Here is a 19523-nt window from a genome sequence, read left to right as displayed (position 1 = left end):
GTGTCAAAGTTCGATGCCTACCCAATGCCTCGGATCGACGAGCTAGTGGACCGGCTTGGCATGGCCAAATATTATACGACCCTGGACTGCACAAAGGGCTACTGGCAGATTCTGTTGTCTCCAGCAGCCCGGGAAAAAACAGCCTTCTCCACTACGCTCGGTCTCTACCAGTTTAAGGTGCTTCCGTTCGGGTTGTTCGGGGCCCCGGCCGCGTTTCAGCGGCTGATGGACCGGGTGTTACGGCCCCACGCCGCGTATGCTGCTGCCTACATCGATGACATCGTTATCTATAGCGGAACGTGGGAGCAGCATGTGCGGCAGGTGGCGGCCGTCCTTCAGTCGCTGAGACGGGCGGGGCTCACGGCCAACCCGAAGAAGTGCGTGATCGGGCGGAGGGAGATTCAATATCTGGGGTTCCACCTGGGGCGGGGGAAGGTCCGGCCGCAGGTCGGTAAGACGGCGGCGGTCGCGGCCTCCCCTCGGCCCAGGACCAAAAAGGAGGTGAGGCAGTTCCTGGGACTGGCGGGCTACTATCGGCAGTTCGTTCCGAACTTCTCCGACCTGGCCAGCCCCTTGACCGACCTCACCCGTAAGAGAGCCCCAGATACAGTCCAGAGGTCGGAGCCATGTCAGGTGTCGTTTGAGGCTATTAAAACAGCCCTCTGTGGAAAGTCGGTCCCGTGTGCTCCTAACTTTGATCTCCCTTTTTCCCTGCAGACGGACGCGTCGGATAGGGGGTTGGGCGCGGTCCTGACCCAGCAGGTGGAGGGGGTCGACCGCCCGGTGCTGTACCTGAGCCAGAAATTATCAGACCGGGAGGGTCGGTACAGCACGGTGGAAAAGGAGTGTCTCGCCATCCGGTGGGCGGTCGGCGCCCTCCGCTACTACCTGCTGGGGCGCGCGTTCACCCTCTACTCCGACCACGCCCCCCTCCAGTGGCTCCACCGCATGAAGGACGTCAACGCGAGGATCACCCGGTGGTACCTCGCGTTGCAACCCTTTAATTTTAAGGTCATGCACAGGCCTGGGGCGCAGATGGCCGTGGCGGACTTCCTCTCCCGCTCTGGGGGGGGGGAGTGAGTTGGCGGCCGGATGTGACCCCGGCCTGTGTCGGGCGGTGGGGGTGTGTGGGGGGACGTGCGACGTCTGGCCTGCAGGGGGAGTATGGGCAGGTTGGGAGAGCACCGGATTGGCTGGGGGGATTGGACCTGAGTGCGGGCAGGTGTCGGCACTCAGGCCAATCAGGGAGTGTTTGTACTTATGTGCAGACCTGCAAACTTGTCGCTTTTCGGCGACAATCGCCGTTTTCTTGGTCAATTTGGTCATTCACGTGAATCGTGTAGAACCAGAGTTTTTTTTTTTTGGGGGGGGGGGGGGTCCAGAATTGCGAAAAAATTATTGGATCGTTCTTATAATTGACATTTCTCTGGGCCAATCGGAATCTCAGCACTTGCTTCAGAATCTTTCTTATAATTGACATTTCTCTGGGCCAATCGGAATCTTGAAGCACACAGCGCCAACTGAGCTCGCCATTGGATGAGAGGGTCGCCTACCGCTCATGCGCGCCCAACAACACAAGAGAGCTTGCGAAACCCTCGTCCAGAGGGGTGTTCCACGAACGGAGGTTTAACAAACACTGAGTTAACGCTGAACTCTAGGTTGATTTACCCTGTGCCGACTAACCCAGAGTTTTCGGTTCTACAGCAGCGGTTATGCATTAGTTCAATCAACTCGGGGTTGGTTAACACAGGGTTGTGCGCGTCACCGCCAAACCTAAAAAGACGTGATGTATGGATCATGGAAACCCTGTTCGAAATGGCGAAACGGGCCGCTTATTTCAATGAAATGGAACTTCAGGTTCTCCGGGAGAGCTATGACGAGGAGAAGGACATTATCACAAGAAAAGGGAACGCTAAAGCCTCTGCAACCCGGAGAACCAAAGCCTGGCAGCGGATCGCTGACCGCGTAAATGCGTTAGTTACACCTCAAAAGCATGATCCTTAATATTTGAGCCATGAATATATAAATATCCCAGTTAAGCATTCTTAAAGATCCTACCACATAACCCCTTTCTTCTAAAAAAATATGTACTCCGATGGCTTCCAAGCGGTCAGCGGATCAAGTATAGAAATGAAGTATAAAAAACATAAAAACTGGTAAGCTTTTGCCACCATCGTATTGGTATAAATTTAAATTAGCCATTTTTTTAAGCAAATCGTGAATAGGCCGACAGTCGGCAGACTGGATCTGGCCCTCAAATTGTCTTGACCCCGGTGGAGGAGCTGTTAATAAACAAATAATAAAATTCAGGGCGCCCTGGCATGGAGGTGGTACCTTGAGGTACCTACCTCCTCAGAGAGTCAGGGGCCATACCCCGCTGGTTGAATGTAGGTTTTTGTGTTTTCTTGTATTTTAGATTTTTTTTGCCTTCGAAGAAACACATGCAAACCATGTGCTTGCCACAGCGCATACTATTCCAAATGTTTATTTTTTTGGTAACTGGGTAGAAAACCTAAAAGTGACAATTCATCAACTTCACAGAATAATAATTTTTTTGTCTCTCCAATAATAAGAGACAAAAAAAAAAATGACGACAGTTGTAAATAAAAAATTTTTTATAAGCCTTAAGGATGTTTTGACATTGATTTTTGATAAAGAGTTTTGTTAAGTCACGCTTAGAGTAGTGTCATTTGTATATTACAATAAAAAAAAAATCCCCCCGTGACACTGTCACCTTTTTTCCTCTGAGGAGTTTGCAGGTCTGTATGTGCCTGCTTTTGTCTTGTAGTGAGGTGGGGAATCAAGGAAGGATTGGGAGGAGAAAGGAGCCGATCGCCAACAGAGATCGCGTTAAGCAGAATATGATTTACGTTCTGTCCAATTGTCTTTGATTTACACGTTTGTGGAAGACAATAAAATAACTTCCTTGTGGAAGAAGCAAAGCCTGTGTCCAGCGCTCCATTGAACCCGTTACACTGTGGTTTGGAAGCAGTCTCTGAGGGCATCCTCCGCTTCTGGAGACCATCTCCTAAAGGAGCGTGTTGTGACTGCCTCGGCACTAGGGGGGTGTATTGTGGCTGCGGTAAACCAGGTTGTGGTCCGACTTCCCAAGTGGGGGGAAGGGGGTGACCCTGTATGCATCCCTTACATTTGCATACAGGAGGTCAATTGTCCTGTTGTTTCTAGTGGGGCAGTCCACAAACTGGTAAGAAGCAGTAGTAGTAGAGTAGAATCCAGGGTGGCATGGTTAAAATCACCGGAAATTAAGAAGAAAGCCTCTGGGTGTAGAGTTTGAAGCCTTGCTGTGACAGTGTGAATCTTGTCACAGGCAGTGGCTGCATCGGCTCTCGGAGGAATGTAAACACACACAGCGATCACGTGACTGAACTCCCTCGGTACATAGTATGGCGGGAGGCTGACAGCTAGTAGCTCTAGGTCCCGGCAGCATGAAGCCTTCTTCACAGAGATATGTCCTGGGTTACACCAGCGAACGTTGACACATATTATCAGCCCCCCACCTTTGCTCTTACCACAGGCTTTTGTGTCTCTATCGGCTCTCACCGCGCTGAAACCCGGCAGGTCCACGTTAGTATCTGGGATGAGGGGGGTAAGCCACGTCTCTGTGAATATTAGCAGGCTGCTCTCACGGTAGATCCGCTGGTTAGTTAAGGCCGTTAGCACGTCAATCTTATTTGGCAAGGCTTTCACGTTCCCCATGGTGAGGGAGTGGATTGATGGCTTAAAACGCCTCAGATTGTCCGCTAGCCTAGCTTTTAGCTTAGCGCCAGCCTTACAGACCCGATATGCCCTCCTCAGCGCTGCCGGTATACGGTGCCGTTTGCCGGCTTGTATGCTTGTTTTCAGAGTCAACAACTCTTCTCTCGAATAAACAAGAGAACTGGTGTGTGACTTCTCTTTAAAGTGCGTCATACCCATGGATATATATATTAAAACACCCTACTCCTGCACAAGGTTGCAGGAGTAGCAAACATTAAGAAAAGAAAGTTAAAAACAACACAGTACTACGGAGCAACTGGAAAGGCTGCAGTCACGCACAGCGCCCGAGTGATCCTGTAGCATGCAAGGAGCCAGACATGGTCCCCTCAATCCCATCTTTTCATTCATCAGCCTCTACTTATCTTATAGCCATTCATACATGGATGCAAAGAACCCTATAGATAAGAGAAGGTTCAGTAATCCGTCTTTATGAGTGAGTGGCAGTGAGATAGTCAATGGCCCAGGAGGTAGAGCGAGTTGTCTGGCAACCAGAAGGTAGCTGGTTCAAACCCCGGCATCTTCTAGCTAAGGGCCGAGGTGTCCCTGTACAAGACACTTAGGCCCAATCCCATTTCTACCCCTTCCCCCTCCCCCTTGTTTTAAAGGGGGAAGGGGAAGGGGGAAGGGGGAAGGAAGGGGTAAGGGGTAGAAATGGGATTGGACCTTAACCTTAACTGCTTCCGTTGAGCTTGCAGTTGCCATGCATGATTGTGAGGCAGAAATTCTAAGCACTTTGTGCGGCCACTGTTCTTAAAAGTCCATTTACCATTTGTGGGAGACTCTTTGCATGAGACCAGTCTTTTCCCTGTAAATCAAATGAATGCAAAGCACCTTCCTGTTCTTCTCCGTCTGCAGATTTCCATCCAAAGTGTGTCTTTCAACGCAGGTTACATTGTCTAAAATCAAAGCAATCAAAGCTAGCATTTGAAACGCTTGTTGCAGTGCTACAAAATCTACAGCCTTTATATGGATCAGAGTTTCAGAACATTAAGATTGTACTTCCCCATCAGGGTTATTATTTAGCATGCTAACAAGACGGTGCTCACAAAACAAAATGGAAGCAATAGAATACAATGAGATACATACACACGTAGGCCTACAATATATATATATATACTATCAGGTGTTGCTTTGAGTTTGCTTTGCCAACAAATCGGCAGTCATGCATCAAATACCGGCCCGAGAGCAATGATGCTATCTGGGTCGGTAACATGATTGCCATCTGCTATTAAGCTGTGTCCTCTAGCAAGGTGCCTCATTGATAGTGCAGCCTCTGTTTTATGCTATGACAAAAGCTCATGTTTGAGATCTTTAACCAAACTAGCTTAACAAGCGCGTCTACATTTATACACGTTCAAGTCTAAAATAAGGTGGATTCAGAAACGTTTTATTTATTTTTTACAGATTCCATAGATCCAAGAGAAAAATGTGAATGTGCCTTTATTAAATGAAAAATAACTTAAATGAAATAATAAATAATGCATGAAAGTTTAAATAATTATAACACTGAAAAATGTATTTGTGGATCTCACAATTGTATGGATATTAAAGGGACACATTATGAAGAACAGCTAGAAAATCTACGTGTGAGAATCGACTACAGCGCTGCTGCGCGGTAGTTCGGACATTTAATGTGCACATATATCACATATATGGAAAGCGTTGATATGTTGGTCACGTCGGCTGGCTGTTGACCCAGACCAAATGGAGTACCCTGCTACACCACCACAAGCATGCACACTGAGAAACGGTAGCGAGAAGGAGTGATTTTGTTTTTGGTCATACATTTTGTAATATTGTCTAAATATGGGATTTGAAAGCCAATGACCACACTCAAAGCACAGAGCAAACTCATTTTGTCTATATATACGCAAAACTTGTCAAAGCCACACCCACATATTATAGTAAAAAATATTCTGCGGGTTCACTATCCCTTACATTTCAAAAGATAAATAAACCTTGAACTGCCCTTAGAATAGATATGCATGTTATTGATCTATTTGTTCTTTTACGAAATAAGTGCATCACAAAACATTATTGATGTTTTTCTAAAGCAAATGATAAAGCCATGAAAACAATTAATATAAGCAGGGCAGGGCACGCAAATCTAACATTTGCTCTTTATACTAAATATGGACCTTCCTGGAAATACATATCTCCCTGTAGGCCTAATGTGGTAGCCCGCAGAGATATAAAAACAATGATATGTTTTCAGGATCCAAGGAGTTATTGTAAACCATAAACACCCAGAATGATCCATAAGCAAAAGAGCAAAAGAGGAGATAAATAAGAAGAAAAGCAGAAAGTGACTCCAATTCGGGTTGTCACGGACGTTTTTACAGAATACTGCCATCTGGTGGCCAACATAATGAAGTGGAAATAGCATTGGCACAAACTATTGGACCATATATCTGGTTCAGAGGGGCAAACCTGAATATTTCTGGACATGTACATGATCATTGGATTTAATGTAAGAAAAAATCCATTGAAAAATGGCTAGGGTAATGAATACAGATGAATATAAGGGCTGCATTACAGTAAAATTCATGATTCATTCAGGAATTCATACCTCATCATATTGACTTCTACTACTGATCTACTTTTTCGATTTTCAATGCGTGCAAATAAACCAAAATATTGTCAGATTATCCACGTTATGATCTAAGGACAGAAATATATTATTTTTTTTAAGACGTCATTATGTCCATATAACCCACTTTAAAAAATGTACCTGAAAATGTACAGAAAAATATTGTTTTTTACCACTGCCTTTCAGTTCTGCGGGGGTTAAATGCACCACCAGTCAGTAGGTGAGTAACTGAGAAAGACACACTTGTGAACACTCACAAGTGCGCTGAGTATCTTATTAGTAACCAGAACAAACGATCACAATAGCCTGAATTCAGACACATGTCTGCCCGACAACACTAAAGCAGACTTAATGGCACATGTACGCATTCACCGAATATGAATAATAATGGCAATTGTACTACACTCTAAACATAGACTGCCTTGGCAGTGAATGGAGGAAGAGGACATGGCACAGGTAACGGATGGCGGTGTTGACTATAAAGGGTTCTGGGAGGGCGTGCGCTCTCATCCAAACCCGCTGCGAATGGCTTCTGCCGGGCAAGGGGATCACGTAGAACGAGGGGGGGGGGGAACCAGACATGAAATAAATGGGCATTACCACACGTAATGCCCCACACTCATCATGATTGCGGAGGAGGCGGGGCTGACGTCATGTCACGATGTATACCGTATATCTACATCTCCCACTGATAGATACATCGATACAGCGTTGTCTATGTGGACATATCTATACATAGGAAGCCGTCGTCGCACTGCTCTCCTCCCGATCCCCTCAGTCTCCCCGCCCTCTCGTCCCTGATTGGCTGAGCCACCGATCACAGGTTGCTCTCCTGGGTGTCGTTGGCAGCGACGGGGTGCAGCCCCCCGTTGCCGTGGAGCCTCTTGGCGCGGTAGGTCTCGTAGTGGATGTTGTGTGTGACCTCCTTCAGGTCCTGGAGGTGAGACCTGAGGGCGAGCGAGCACAGGAGACACAGTCAGCGAGGCACAATGGGGCGTGTGTTGTTTCTCTACCGGTGTTGAGCCTTAAAGGGGACATGTTATACTCCCAGGTGTGTGTGTGATTAGCCGTTACAAGCCGTTTGGAAAACCTGCCTCTTCTGACATCACAAGTGGGCGTGTCCAATGAGATGTGTGCTGGACAGGCTAGGTAGACTACCAGGCTACCCAGTGGACTGTATCAAACGTTGCTCCCCTATCCGTCATACATCTAGGTGGACACGCCCACTTGTGATGTCAGGAGAGGCCGATTTTCAAAACGGCTTGTAATGGCTAATCACACTCACACCTGGTGGTATAATATGTCACCTTTAAGGATAGCTGGAAATCTATCCTCAGCCTCATCATCATCAGGATCATCACCATCATGTTAATAACAATACCTGATCAGGAAATCTCTCAGCTGGGCGAACTCACAGTGGTTGGGGTTTTCCACTGAAAACGAGAGGAAGCAGAGCTTAGCGACACTTGACTCCATGAGTGTGCAGACGTTAAAGTCGGGAGCATGAGAGCGATTTGTGTGGTGAAGACTTCCACCCACCTTCCACCACTCCCCAAGCCGTCTTCCGTCCCAGAACCCGCTTCCCGTTGACCTGGTACTCCTTATCGCTGCCCACGACCGCTAAGGGCATCGCCTCCTGCGGGGGAGACGAGATACAACAAGGCCTTCGTCAGACAGGGGGGCATCCGACTTTGTAGGTTTTTGAGGACATTATACATCGATTTCACTATTGACATTAAAGATGCCGTATCATGCTTTTTTACAGTTAATAATTGCATTAGGGGGTACTACGCTGTACTAGAACAGGGTTACATGCCTGGATGTTAGAAAGAAAATGTCCCGAGTAGCCCAGTCTGTTGCGCTTTGCGCGTGCGTCGGCAAATTCACACCCCGAAAAGTTGTAAACGTTGAGGTCAGCCGGGAGGCGTGACTTCTGCCCTCCAGCACCACCCACTGCACAGCCTGATGTCACACTATCACCGTGTGAGTAAAGCTTAATCGCAAACATGTGTTTCACACACTTATTGAGGGGCGTTCTCGGTGGCCACCAATACTTCCCTAATGGCTAATCACACTCACACCTGGGGTATGATAGGTCCCCTTTTAACATGTATACATGCATCATATAATACTCTAAAACAAAGGGAGAAGTCGCAAAAGCATGATCACCCTTTTAAAACTTTTATAACCAAGCGGCCATACTCCAAGGTCAGCTGTTTGCACATGAGCCAGCAGAGGGAGACCACGAGCAAGTAAGGCTAAAGAGCTAAACAAGAAAATGAAGGCAATCAGAAATAGCCTCTTAAAAGTCTCACCCGTATCTTGTCGTTGTCACTCTTGTCTTCCATGTCCTCGTCAAATTCCTTCTGGGGATAGTACTCCACGCCCCCCATCTCCAGCTCCTTCCTCACCTAGAGGACGCAACACGCCACGCTAGTCACAAGGCTCTTTTATGGACAACTTACGATAATCAAACCATCTAACGCTCACACTTTCACTATTAACAAGAGAATAGCTAGCGTTAATAGCGACTGAAAGTAAGAGTTAAAGATGGTTTTGGTGTAGAATGAGGTGTCTCCTGAGTTATATTATATGGCATGTACACATTGCTTTCATGTCTGCATCTAGATTGTTTTGGTTTGAGTTTGGTTGAACTCAATAACATGGGTGGGGCGGCTCTAAACAAGGGAAGTGGCTTCCTCACCCTCTGCTTGAAGTCCAGCCTCTCCTCAATGGTCATGGTGTCAGCCTTGGCGATGATGGGGATGATGTTAACCGAGTGGCTCAGGTGCTTCATGAACTCAAGGTCCAGCTGCCGAAGGCTACAGCCAGGGTGAGGGAGGGAGAGGGAAGGAGTGAGTGAGTGAGTGAGTGAGTGAGTGAGTGAGTGAGTGAGTGAGTGAGTGAGTGAGTGAGTGAGAGAGAGAGAGAGAGAGAGAGAGAGAGAGAGAGAGAGAGGAACGAAACAAGGCACAAATAAAGGAAAGCTATTCCTGGTTCGAGCTGTGAAATTGCACCCAGGGAGGTAGTGGAGGATTTCTACTGAGCTCCCCTTCACTAATTCCGATTTCCCAGGGAGCCACTAACGGTGTAATCTTTTTGAATGTCAACAGTATTCGCCAAACTATCTCTGATATTAAAGATGTTAATATAACAAAAATTACGACAAAAATAAACTCCCACACTCCAATTTTGTCATTTTGGTTCCCAAAGCTGGAAGGATTGAAAAGGCAATGGTAGAAAATACTAGGGCTTTTTGCTTTGTTCTAGATAAAGGGATGTTGTAATATCTCTTTGTGGATTGTCATTTGGTTTTCTCTCCACATTCAATGTACGGCACTCCCTCTGAGGCAGACGTAGTTGTGAGCTGTGAGGTATTTTTAGTTTTCACAGGTGCCAGGATGTTGAGAGCCGACCTTAACTTAGAGTTGAAGTGTTTACTTTTTGCCTGACATTTGAAGGATGAAAAGAAAGAAAGAAGCTTCCATTCCCTTTCCTCTCTCCCCCTCACTTATCGAGATGGAAAAACTTTCATTTGGAGGGAAGAATTGAGCTAAGAGAGCGGCTCCATCTGAACCAAACCATTTTCTCAGTCAAAGAAATTGTATCTAGCTTTCGTTCACTGATAAGATCATTCACAACAAAATTCCTATCAGTAATCGCCCGGATGTTTTTTTAAACTATGATCACGCACATCCGTAAACACAACATAGACCTTATAAAGATTAAATTATCCTTTCCAATATAAAACGCGCCCGTCCCATCATATATACACTATGTTCACGCAGCTGTCTGGGCTGGTTCATGTTGATGTGAGTGTGTGTGTGTGTGTATCTGTATGTGATACCGCTTGGGCCCTGAACCACAGCGAGGAAGCATGATGACGGGGCGGTCCACTCACGAGTGCCCCGTGGGGGAGATGAAGTAGAGGCAGCAATGGACCCGGGTGTCTGGGATCCGCTTCTTCCTGGTGATGTTCACCTCCTCCTTCAGGAACTTCTCGTACTGCTCGTTAATGTACTTTCCTATTGGCTCCCAGCTGGCGGGCAGGGGGGGGGGGGGGGGGGGGGGGGGGTGGGGGTTAACACACAGCTACCACACTCAGTGGAGTTTGAATGTGGAGGTAGGGAGAATCAATTAGATGTTTAGAGCAACCCACCAGTTGTCGTTGTTGATCTGATCCCCGAAGCCAGGGGTGTCCACAACGGTCAGCTTCATCTTGACCCCGCCCTCTTCGATGACTGCAGAAAATCAAATCAGATTTTTTAACATTGTTTATTTATTCATCACTGAATTTCTGCTTTAAAATGCATGCTACGCAAGGAGATAGGTTCACGATGTGATTACACCCTCTCCACAAACAAACTATCAAACCTGAGTCTGCAATGATTAAACACCATAAAATAGCTCAGACTCGCCCGTCGATATCAGCAAGAACATAGTGACTAAAGAAGTAGAACGTCTATAATTAGGTTTTTGATCCATGGTGATATTCATTAATTGGCTATTTTGGTGAATCGTGTCTTAGAAAAATTCCTACTTGTCTTCTCTCACTTTTATGGGGGTCAATCACTCTTGTTAACCTCGATAAATGACTATAAAATATGAAACGTAATCTGTCTGTAGGCTCCAGTTCAGTCCAATAGCAGCCTCTACAGGGGCCTCGGTATCCTGCTCACAGGCGTTCTCTGCACGGGGATTTACATCTCAGATGTTATCTCCAGGTAAGAGGGGCGGGAGCAGAGGAACCAGAGATGCTGACAACCGTTGTCAAAACCACCTGTGGATGTGGTGTTCACTACGATAATCCAGCTCCACACGAGCTGGGGCTAGGATGTGGTCTAGATTCAGTCTCTAGAGGAAATCAAGTCAAACGCTCAGCTTCTACGTCACCAGTCACCCACAAACATTAAGCAAGTCATATGCAAACGATCTGAAACATGGCTGTGCTGTGCCTCCATTCCAACAAGTGGAGGACCTTTACCAAATATTATTACACATATCATTATAACGTGACATGCTGCAACATCCAAAGCAATGCAAGCCGCGGTCGCCTCGTCCCCACCTATTCCCAGAGACTTTAAAGATGGATTGGTCTAAATCTGAAGCGTCAGCTGAGCCACCCCTACGTGTGACCAGGCTGAGACGGTTTGGGGCGCACCGTGCCTTTCGTGTCAACGGATGAGTTTTATTCATTATTTTAATCTCGATACAATCTAGATTCTAGATACTTCCTCTTGAGTGCAAGGGGCCGCAGAGGGCCGTCTGCGCGGGCCCGAGACGGTTTGGGGGTCGGGTTGTGGGGAGGGGTCGGGGACAGGTCTACTCACAGTGGGACACAGCCTTGATCTCCACGGTCTTGGGGATCTTCTCGTCGCGGGCCCAGCCGGCGCTCCGCCTGCTCACCTGGGACTTGAAGAGCGTGTTCAGCAGGGTGGACTTCCCCAGCCCGCTGTGACCTGGGGGCAGACGCACCGACGGGTGGGTGCTAAGACTTCCACAAAGGTTGCATTCTTCTGATTCGTTCGAAGCGTATAGGGTCCTCCTTTAGCATGACTACGACTGTATCTGAATCGATTGGTAGCGAGTGATACGATAAAACACGGCATTTGAATTCTAGATGTACATGACTACATAATTAATAAATGCATAATTATTGGGTGAATGATTTTGAGGTATTATTGGTAGAAAGTATCTACCATAACTCTCATCACACGTTTTAAATCCCACATGTGCTCTTGCAGATGAAGGATCACAAGAAAAAGGGAAAAAGATCACTCTGTCAGATGTCTACTGAAGTCACGTGTCGGCGTGACGTTTTCTCGGATTGGGGGATGGCTCGCTCCTTTACAGAGGCTTTGAGGCTAGCCTCTGAGGCTGGGCCAGGTCCTTCCTCGGCCACTCACCTACGACCATGATGTTGAAGTCGAAGCCCGTCTTCATCGTCTTCTTCCTCATCTGCTCGATGATGGTGTCGATGCCGATGTAGCCCAGCAGGGTCCCGCCGCCGGCGGACCCCTGGGGGCCGGCGCTCTGGGGCAGAGCCCCAGAGCCACCGTGACCACTAACGCTGTTCCCCACCCCATGGTTGGCCCCCACGTGGCTGTGGGTGTGGCTGGGGGCGTGGCTGACCCCGTGGCTGCCGATCATGACCGGGATAGCGCTGGGGGGCGGGGGGCCGGAGCCGCCGGTCCCCGCGCCCAGGCCCTGGGGGGGGAAGGGGTTGGAGGGAGACGGCGCCCCCACGTGGGGGGGTTTGGCCGGTACGACCGGCTTTGGCCGTACCTCAGGGGGGACGATGTCGGACATGTCTGCGGAGAGGAGGGGGACAGGAGAGAAGGATATATGAAAGGACGAATCCATGAAACATGTTTGGACACTTTAGCCCAGCAGGCAGAGAAACACATTCTATGACCAGTGTTAAGCAACGACAGAATGGTGTTGTAACATCTGCAGTTGGTGGGATTAGCCTAGGTAACAACAATCCATAGTTCAATAACCAAATACTATAATTATACTAACTATAATTATCATTTTTTTCATTACTGCATGGCACATTTTAGAACTTCTTGTATCCCCCTTGGAACTGAGCTTCCTTTATCTTAATGAGACCAGAATTACATTAAAAGGTTGAAACGCTATTCTTGGATGGTTAAACGTGCCAACATTATATCACTGGGTCCCTGTCAAACGGTTTTTGGAAAAAGTAAAAAGACTTTCTCAAAAAGAAAGTGTCTATAGAGAATAGACTACTAATCATTTAATGCCTGGCATGCACTCACACATTCACACAGGGATGGCACAATTGTGGGTGGGTAATGTGTGAGAAGGCAGATGGTTATAACATGAGGGATGTGGAGCCATAATGTGATCAACCTTAATTCCCTAGGGTGCATTTACAGAACATCACATAGTTCAATGAACCAGACTGGATCATTAAGGTGCTCCCTCGATGTGTATTTTGACTCAGAGCAGTGGCACACTCAAACATATCGGCGACATAGTAACGTTTGTAGAAATACTATATCAAATGTATCACTCAAAAAATCGCGATTTTCTATTTCCGATCTCAGTAACTCGTTCTCCTCTGTTGAACGCTCGCGGTCCGCTGGCGACACGATGATGCCCTGCTTTTCTGTCAACCCCCTCAGTAGGACGGTCGCCAGAGCAGCTATCGTCACTAAATATAGTAGCCTCCATTGAAGAGCAAGGTGGCTATGTATCAGGAGAACACAACTTTCTCTTCGTTCCACCTGGGACATCCATCGCAACATTGATCCCATTGTCCATCTCCATCCATGCATGCCTGGTGGCGACATTTAGCTGGTAGCAGCGGCTCCGAGCTAGCCTATATTAGCCCGCTAGCGAGTTGCGCATCCTCATCGGCTCACGCCAGTCGCAGATAACGAAGAGCAAAAGGACTTACCAATGATCTATGGCGAAAAACGCGGCGCAACACTGATGGACAGGGATGCAGGAGGAACGACGACTGACGCCCAACACAGAGGTACACAATAATAATCGAGACAATGGTCATGTGATAGGTACGGGCACCTCTCCCCTTCTCCCTTCTGGCAGAGACCCCCCTTTATTCGTTACCAAGGCAACAAGAGGAGAGGGAGTCAAAGATGCAGCGCGCATGCCCAGATTAGTGCCCAGTGTAAAGGCGTTTCATTCTACACATTCGCGCTCGTCTACTTTTGGGAACAGTTTGTTTCCGGTGTTATGACCAACACTCACTTTAATTGAGAACCGTGGCTAATAAAAACGTATTTCTAATTAATTATATTTACGTTGCATTTTTTCAAGACATCAAAAGTGCTTAAACTAGTCAGTATGTTTATTTGTGTGTGTGATGGATATTACTTATTTTCTACTTCCAGCGGATGAAATAACAACAAAAACAAAAAAACACCACAATTCGTTTCTGTCAATAAAAATGACAAAAAATGACCAAAAAAAAAAAAAAATTGATCTCTATTCACATGCTATGGCACTGTTGTTGCTCTACTACACATCTGTAGGTACATTTTCGGCCTGACCTCTGTGTTTTTGTGCATGTGACGCACAGCCTTCGCTGGATTAGTCTCTACCAAAATGTACCACTAAGAGTTCACCTCCCTCTGGTCTGTGTGCTGCTGATAAGGTTTCCCCTCCCCGCTCTTCCACCACACTCATCTGTTTACCTTCCTGTATTTCCTGTACGTATCGCTCTCTTGCAGAACCTTTGGGGGAAATACATTGAATGGACCACTAAAAAAGGGAATGTCTGCTGCTGGACTACCAGAGCAACTGGCCGGCATTCTGTGTACTCACCCATTGACACATAGACTGTGCCCGGGCTATACATGGTGACGTAATACGGCTCCTCTGGCTCCTCTGTGATAGGTGCTCTGCTCGGCCGGGCGGCGGCGGCCTGTGTGTGTGCCATGGGGCCCTCCGCTGCCGTGTGTGTGCCGGGCCCCTGGGGTTGTGATGGCATTCTGCAGAGCTCGTTTGAGCCGGTGCCAGCTCTGGTTCTATTGAAGGGGTCACCCTCTGTGGATGATAGCCAGCTTACAACGCACTTTTCGGAGGAATACGCTGGAAGCTGTGTGGGTGCTCCGTGATCATGTGGTCTTACACATTTGACTTGATGGGGTTCCAGGTAACTAGGGGTTGTTCTTCGGTTGTTTGCACACTGCGCCAGTGACTTTGTGAGATCCAACTTATTGAATTTATATAGTAGCTGTGGGTCGATAGGGTGTGTTGAGTTGTATTGAGGAGCCACAGGTCTTGATCTTGTTAAAGGCCGACTTTGGGAGGCCTCTTGGGTTTGGTTTAGCACCAGGTACGGTTGTTCCTTGGATCCACTTAATTCACTTCGTTTAGAGTCCCATCCTCGAGGGTCCTGTTCCAGGGAACTTTCCCCTCGCTTTGTAATCCGTGCATCTGTTGGTTCATTTCGTATAACAGACCAAAGCCCATGTCTCCTTAAGGCTGACAAATCTCCAGACATGCTTCCAGTGAATTCAGTGAATTCAGATTTGGAAGCCAAACATTTGACAGGACATTCTTCCACCTGTGACTTCTTACTTTTAGAGTCGGTTGTGAAATTATTCCACGTTTCAGGAACACTTTTGGTCAATGTACACGTTGTGTTCTCTAGATAGTTTTCATACTTCTTTTTGAGTCTGAGGTTTGATGAACTGTGGGGTCCAATATTCAGTGGATCACATTCTTTCCCAACATCGTCTTCAGAGTCTGATTGAGTGTATTTCCTTTCTCCCGTTTGAAGGTCTGTTTTATCAACATTTTCCTTCGTAATTTCTGGTTTCTCAAGAAAAAATAATCCATTATCCTTTTCTTTGGTGAAACCTATTTTGCATTGCAATGGCCAAAAGTTATTTGGTGTCATATCACAGACAGTGTGATGACCAGACTCCTTGTTGAAGGCCTTCCTGGATGCTCCCCTACCACCTTCCAATCGAGTAAAGTTCACCAGCGTGTCTTGGTCCAGAACGTCTTGTGTTGTTCCCACTGGGGACCATCGTTTGGTAGGCACTGGCAGGTCTCTGGTGTTAGAGTTCACAATGGATTGAACTCTCCTTTTCTCTGCTACAACCGGGGTCGTCTTGCGTTTTGCTCCATGGCTCCCCGGCAGCATCATTTTACACAGCAGGGTTGGAGAGAGATTAGGTCGGATTATAGGGACGGACAGAGTTGGAGATTTGCTTGGTTTTGGTCCGGTCACAGTGGGTGAAGGAGAAGAATGGCTCTGTGGGTCTGGGGCAGTAAGCCAGCTGTTTGGCTTCGGCCTCACGGCGGGGGCAGTAGAAGGAGGATTAGGTTTCGAGGCAGGAGAAAGAACACAGATGCCAGGCTTTTGAGAAACTGCTGGAGAGGTGTGTGATTTGGACCTTGTCCTGGGAAGAGTCGAAGCTCTATTCTCAATGTTCTTACGTTCGTCCAAATATGTCTGAGAATTCTTTATTGAAACAGAGATGGATTCTTTAGTGGAACGGATCAACTCAAAACATCTGGAACTTTTTGAGGGAAAAGAGAAAAAAACAAGTTTGGTTTTGTTCATCAATACATGAAAAATACGTTACGTTTAAAATGTGGCTGAAAATGGAGAGAGCGGAGTATACCTGTCATGAGTTGAAGAAAACGGTCTTAGATGGTGTCTTTCTGACACAAGTCCAGCATCCTGAAAAGAGGGGAGTTGGATGGCTTGCTTTTTGATGAGCGGCGAGGAGAGAGGAAAGGGAAGGGGTGAGTGTTTCTTAGGGGGTTCAGTGGCTGAAGGCGTTAGGGAGGGCTGCGGTGTAAGATGGTTAATGTCACTCATGTTGATTTTTTATGTAGCGAGGAGAGGGGGAGGACCTTTCAATTTAGTAATCTGTTTATTGATTTAAGAAAAGAAAAAAAGAAAGAGATTAAAAGCAAGAAACCCAGCAAACGCTGTGCACAATCATCATTCAAGCCACATTTCAACATGTTTATACACGCAATAGATCACACCAAAAACAGAATAGGGCTTAGATTACTTTTTTTAAACAATTTAGGTTTGAGGTAATAAAAAAAAAAATCAATGTAACTAAATGTCATGGATAAAATAGTTGGGGGAGAACTCTGACCTGGGATGTTGTGTTGCAGCTGTCTCGCTCTACGTTGGACTGGCAGGGCCTGTCAGGAAGACAAGGAGACCACCACAAGCAGTGGGAGTTCCTGGCCATGGAGCGGCATTCCTCCCATTCCTCCTGCTCTGAAGCCGCTCTGTCAGACTCACCCATCCCACCAGGTCCATCGTGTCCCTCCACCACCCCCTTCAATCAGTTGTCCCTGTCCATCTTGTTTGTGTGTTGTTGTTGTTTTCTTCTTCTCAGATAAAGTGTTTCATTCAGACGTGGAAAGAAAAGCAGCAGACGAATAAGCAGAACTGAGAGCAAGATGGTTGTGTTTGCACTTTATTTTCAAATGAACGTGGGAAACGTCTGGGTGTAATGGGCTGCAGGAGGGAATTGTAACATGTTTTTTTGTCTGAAATTGTATTGCTCCAGCCAGGTTTGAAAATACTTTTACATTCTTTTTTATTTTAATTTTGGCACTCTTATCACACTATTATTGATCATTTATGTTTGGTATGAAAACACTATTATTGATAAATGATCATGTTTTGTATTGAACCACTATTGTTGATAAACAATCTTATGTATTGAATCTCTATTATCGATAAACAAGGTTTTGCATTGAAATAATATTGTTGATAAACAATGACGTTTTGTATTGAACCCTATTATAGATAAATTAAACTCTTATTGCAACAGTAACAATACACACTGAGGCGTCCTCTTATCATTGTCCACAAAGTCCTTTCCCTGTCTCATCGCCAGCATGAGATGGTTTTATTTAGGGATTGTCAAGTTACAAAATGAATGCAAAATTTGGCACAAATATAACAATTTACATAATGTATAATTTGTATCACAAATCCTCCTCCCTTGGCCGTTGGTTAATTTGCCTTTCCTTAAGGGCCATTGGCCCCTTTTTCATTATCTCAATGATCAAAGGTCTATAAACTTGAGGTGAAAGAAAGGGTGTAATTTGGCCTGATACGTTTCGTGTACACAGTCTTTGATTCTGTCCCTCTCGTTAAAGTGCTGGCTCGCACTCTGCAAGTGTCCTTGCAGCACTTCTGTAGTACAGATGGCTTTCCTCCACGCCTCCTCCTCTCCCCGGTCATATCAGGGCATTCGTGTCCTCGTCTGTGCAGTTCACGCTGGCCACCAGTGGATGGTGCCGGACCTTCTTGTTGCTCCACTTGTGGGCATCTTGCAGTCCAGGCTCTAGGCAGTAGAGGCAGGCGCCAAAGCCTGCCAGCACCAGCACCGACACCAGCAGGTAGACGGGGACAAACCAGTCCAAGAACAACCAAGACATACTGGCTGTGAAGGAGAACGGTGAACGACGGCAGATGAAAGGACATGATGGAGCAGACAAAGCAGGTGGTCAGTCAATGCTACGTCAAGTCGACCTTTAGGCTACGTTCCATCCATCATGGTTATGGAATTAAACATTGGACTTACATTAGAATACCTACATTAGCTGCCTAATGAATATGGACGGGTTAATGTGCATTCAGAGTATCCTTCATTAGGTGGACTGTTGTTGTCGTGTGTACATTCGGTTAGTTGTGCTAATAATAGCCCATCAGCACAGCACAACGTCATTGCCTGTAGACTGCAAATCTGTCTCTAAAGCTGCCAAGTGAGCACAGCTGCATACCTGTAGGTGCAGCCGGATGAGTCGTGCGGCGATGAAAATTGGGGTCGTTTGATTGTTTAAAAAAAAACGATGAATGGACGGTTTAGGGGTTAAATCAAGGGGATCCTGCGACGGGCTCTGCGGGAACAAGATCACAGGTGAATCGTGGGGCTCCGGGAGGCGAGAGGAGCAGCAGCTGCATGCAGGATTCTCGTCCCCGCTCTTGGCAATGACGTTAGAAGGAGGGGTTGGAGTTGCTATGACAACGGTCCTGCTGTTACAGGAGAGGACTGGGCAGTGGGAGGGGAACTTATGTAACTATGAAATATGATTTTTTTTTAAGGAGGAGAACGAGGAGGAGATGGTGAGTGCGGGGAGTCGGCGGCGCGGAAAGAAGACCTCCCGTTGGATTCAAGGCCGTCTTGACACTTAACACCAAGGCCATCACACAGTTTATGTGACACGGGTTTATGCACAGGGAGCAGCAAGTTCCCCCATATCAGATCATCTCACTGCTACTTCAGCAGCGTTTTAAGGAGTCCAGTTTTGATTATTTCACAGCTTCTAGGACCATGGCTGAATAGGCTGTCACTGTTTTTTTGACACGTGCCCCAAGAATCGTGTAAGGTCAACACACTAACAGCGAATTCGAAGTAGGAGAAAGTAACATTTTATTTGAAACTATGCTCGAACAGCCCTTGACTTGGATCAGCAAGACAAACCAAGGATTCCAGATTGATGTCACAGGTTCAATTTCACATCATTTTGTCAAAAATCACAGGCACGTTAACCTCAGGCCTAAAATTTTATTATAGCAGGACCTCTAGGGGGAGAGTGCACAGTGCCCCAAGTGTCGTGCGTCCCCTCGTGATTCTCCGTGAAGGGATAGGAAGACTCAATGGAACAGTGT

At 46.8% G+C, this 19523-nt stretch overlaps 1 protein-coding gene and 2 long non-coding RNA genes across 4 annotated transcripts; 1 reads left to right on the top strand and 2 right to left on the bottom strand.

The window, feature by feature from the left end:
* Positions 1–5200: 5200 nt before the first annotated feature.
* Positions 5201–14021, bottom strand: septin3 (septin 3). The gene is made up of 10 exons (XM_030352856.1): positions 13794–14021; positions 12274–12678; positions 11698–11826; positions 10527–10608; positions 10269–10406; positions 9072–9189; positions 8683–8778; positions 7907–8003; positions 7749–7800; positions 5201–7314 (listed from the first exon to the last, which is right to left on the bottom strand). Exons 2-10 carry the CDS (start codon positions 12674–12676, stop codon positions 7185–7187), a joined length of 1245 nt encoding a protein of 414 aa, XP_030208716.1. The 5' UTR covers positions 12677–12678; positions 13794–14021; the 3' UTR covers positions 5201–7184.
* Positions 14022–14728: 707 nt separating this feature from the next.
* On the top strand, positions 14729–17688 carry LOC115541117 (uncharacterized). 2 transcript variants are annotated; one of them, XR_003976267.1, is made up of 2 exons: positions 14729–15014; positions 17006–17688. It is a non-coding gene; the product is annotated as an uncharacterized LOC115541117 (long non-coding RNA). The 2 variants fall into 2 exon arrangements; XR_003976268.1 differs by lacking the exon at positions 14729–15014 and adding an exon at positions 15021–16621.
* LOC115541119 (uncharacterized) lies at positions 17301–19079 on the bottom strand. The gene is made up of 2 exons (XR_003976272.1): positions 18635–19079; positions 17301–18294 (listed from the first exon to the last, which is right to left on the bottom strand). It is a non-coding gene; the product is annotated as an uncharacterized LOC115541119 (long non-coding RNA).
* Positions 19080–19523: the final 444 nt, after the last annotated feature.

Source organism: Gadus morhua, chromosome 3, assembly GCF_902167405.1.
Source record: "Gadus morhua chromosome 3, gadMor3.0, whole genome shotgun sequence".
In the NCBI taxonomy this organism is placed as follows: domain Eukaryota; kingdom Metazoa; phylum Chordata; class Actinopteri; order Gadiformes; family Gadidae; genus Gadus; species Gadus morhua.
The sequence above is the reverse complement of the archived record's forward strand: the minus strand, read 5'-3'. Positions and strand labels throughout refer to the sequence as shown.

Bases quoted from the DNA above. Each gene is read 5' to 3' on its own strand.
- septin3 (XM_030352856.1), bottom strand. From the start codon at position 12,676: ATGTCCGACATCGTCCCCCCTGAGGTACGGCCAAAGCCGGTCGTACCG. The intron at 10,609-11,697 runs GTGAGTAGACCT...GATTTTCTGCAG, and splicing joins GATCAAGGCTGTGTCCCACT to TCATCGAAGAGGGCGGGGTC. The intron at 10,407-10,526 runs GTGGGTTGCTCT...CCTGCCCGCCAG, and splicing joins CAGATCAACAACGACAACTG to CTGGGAGCCAATAGGAAAGT.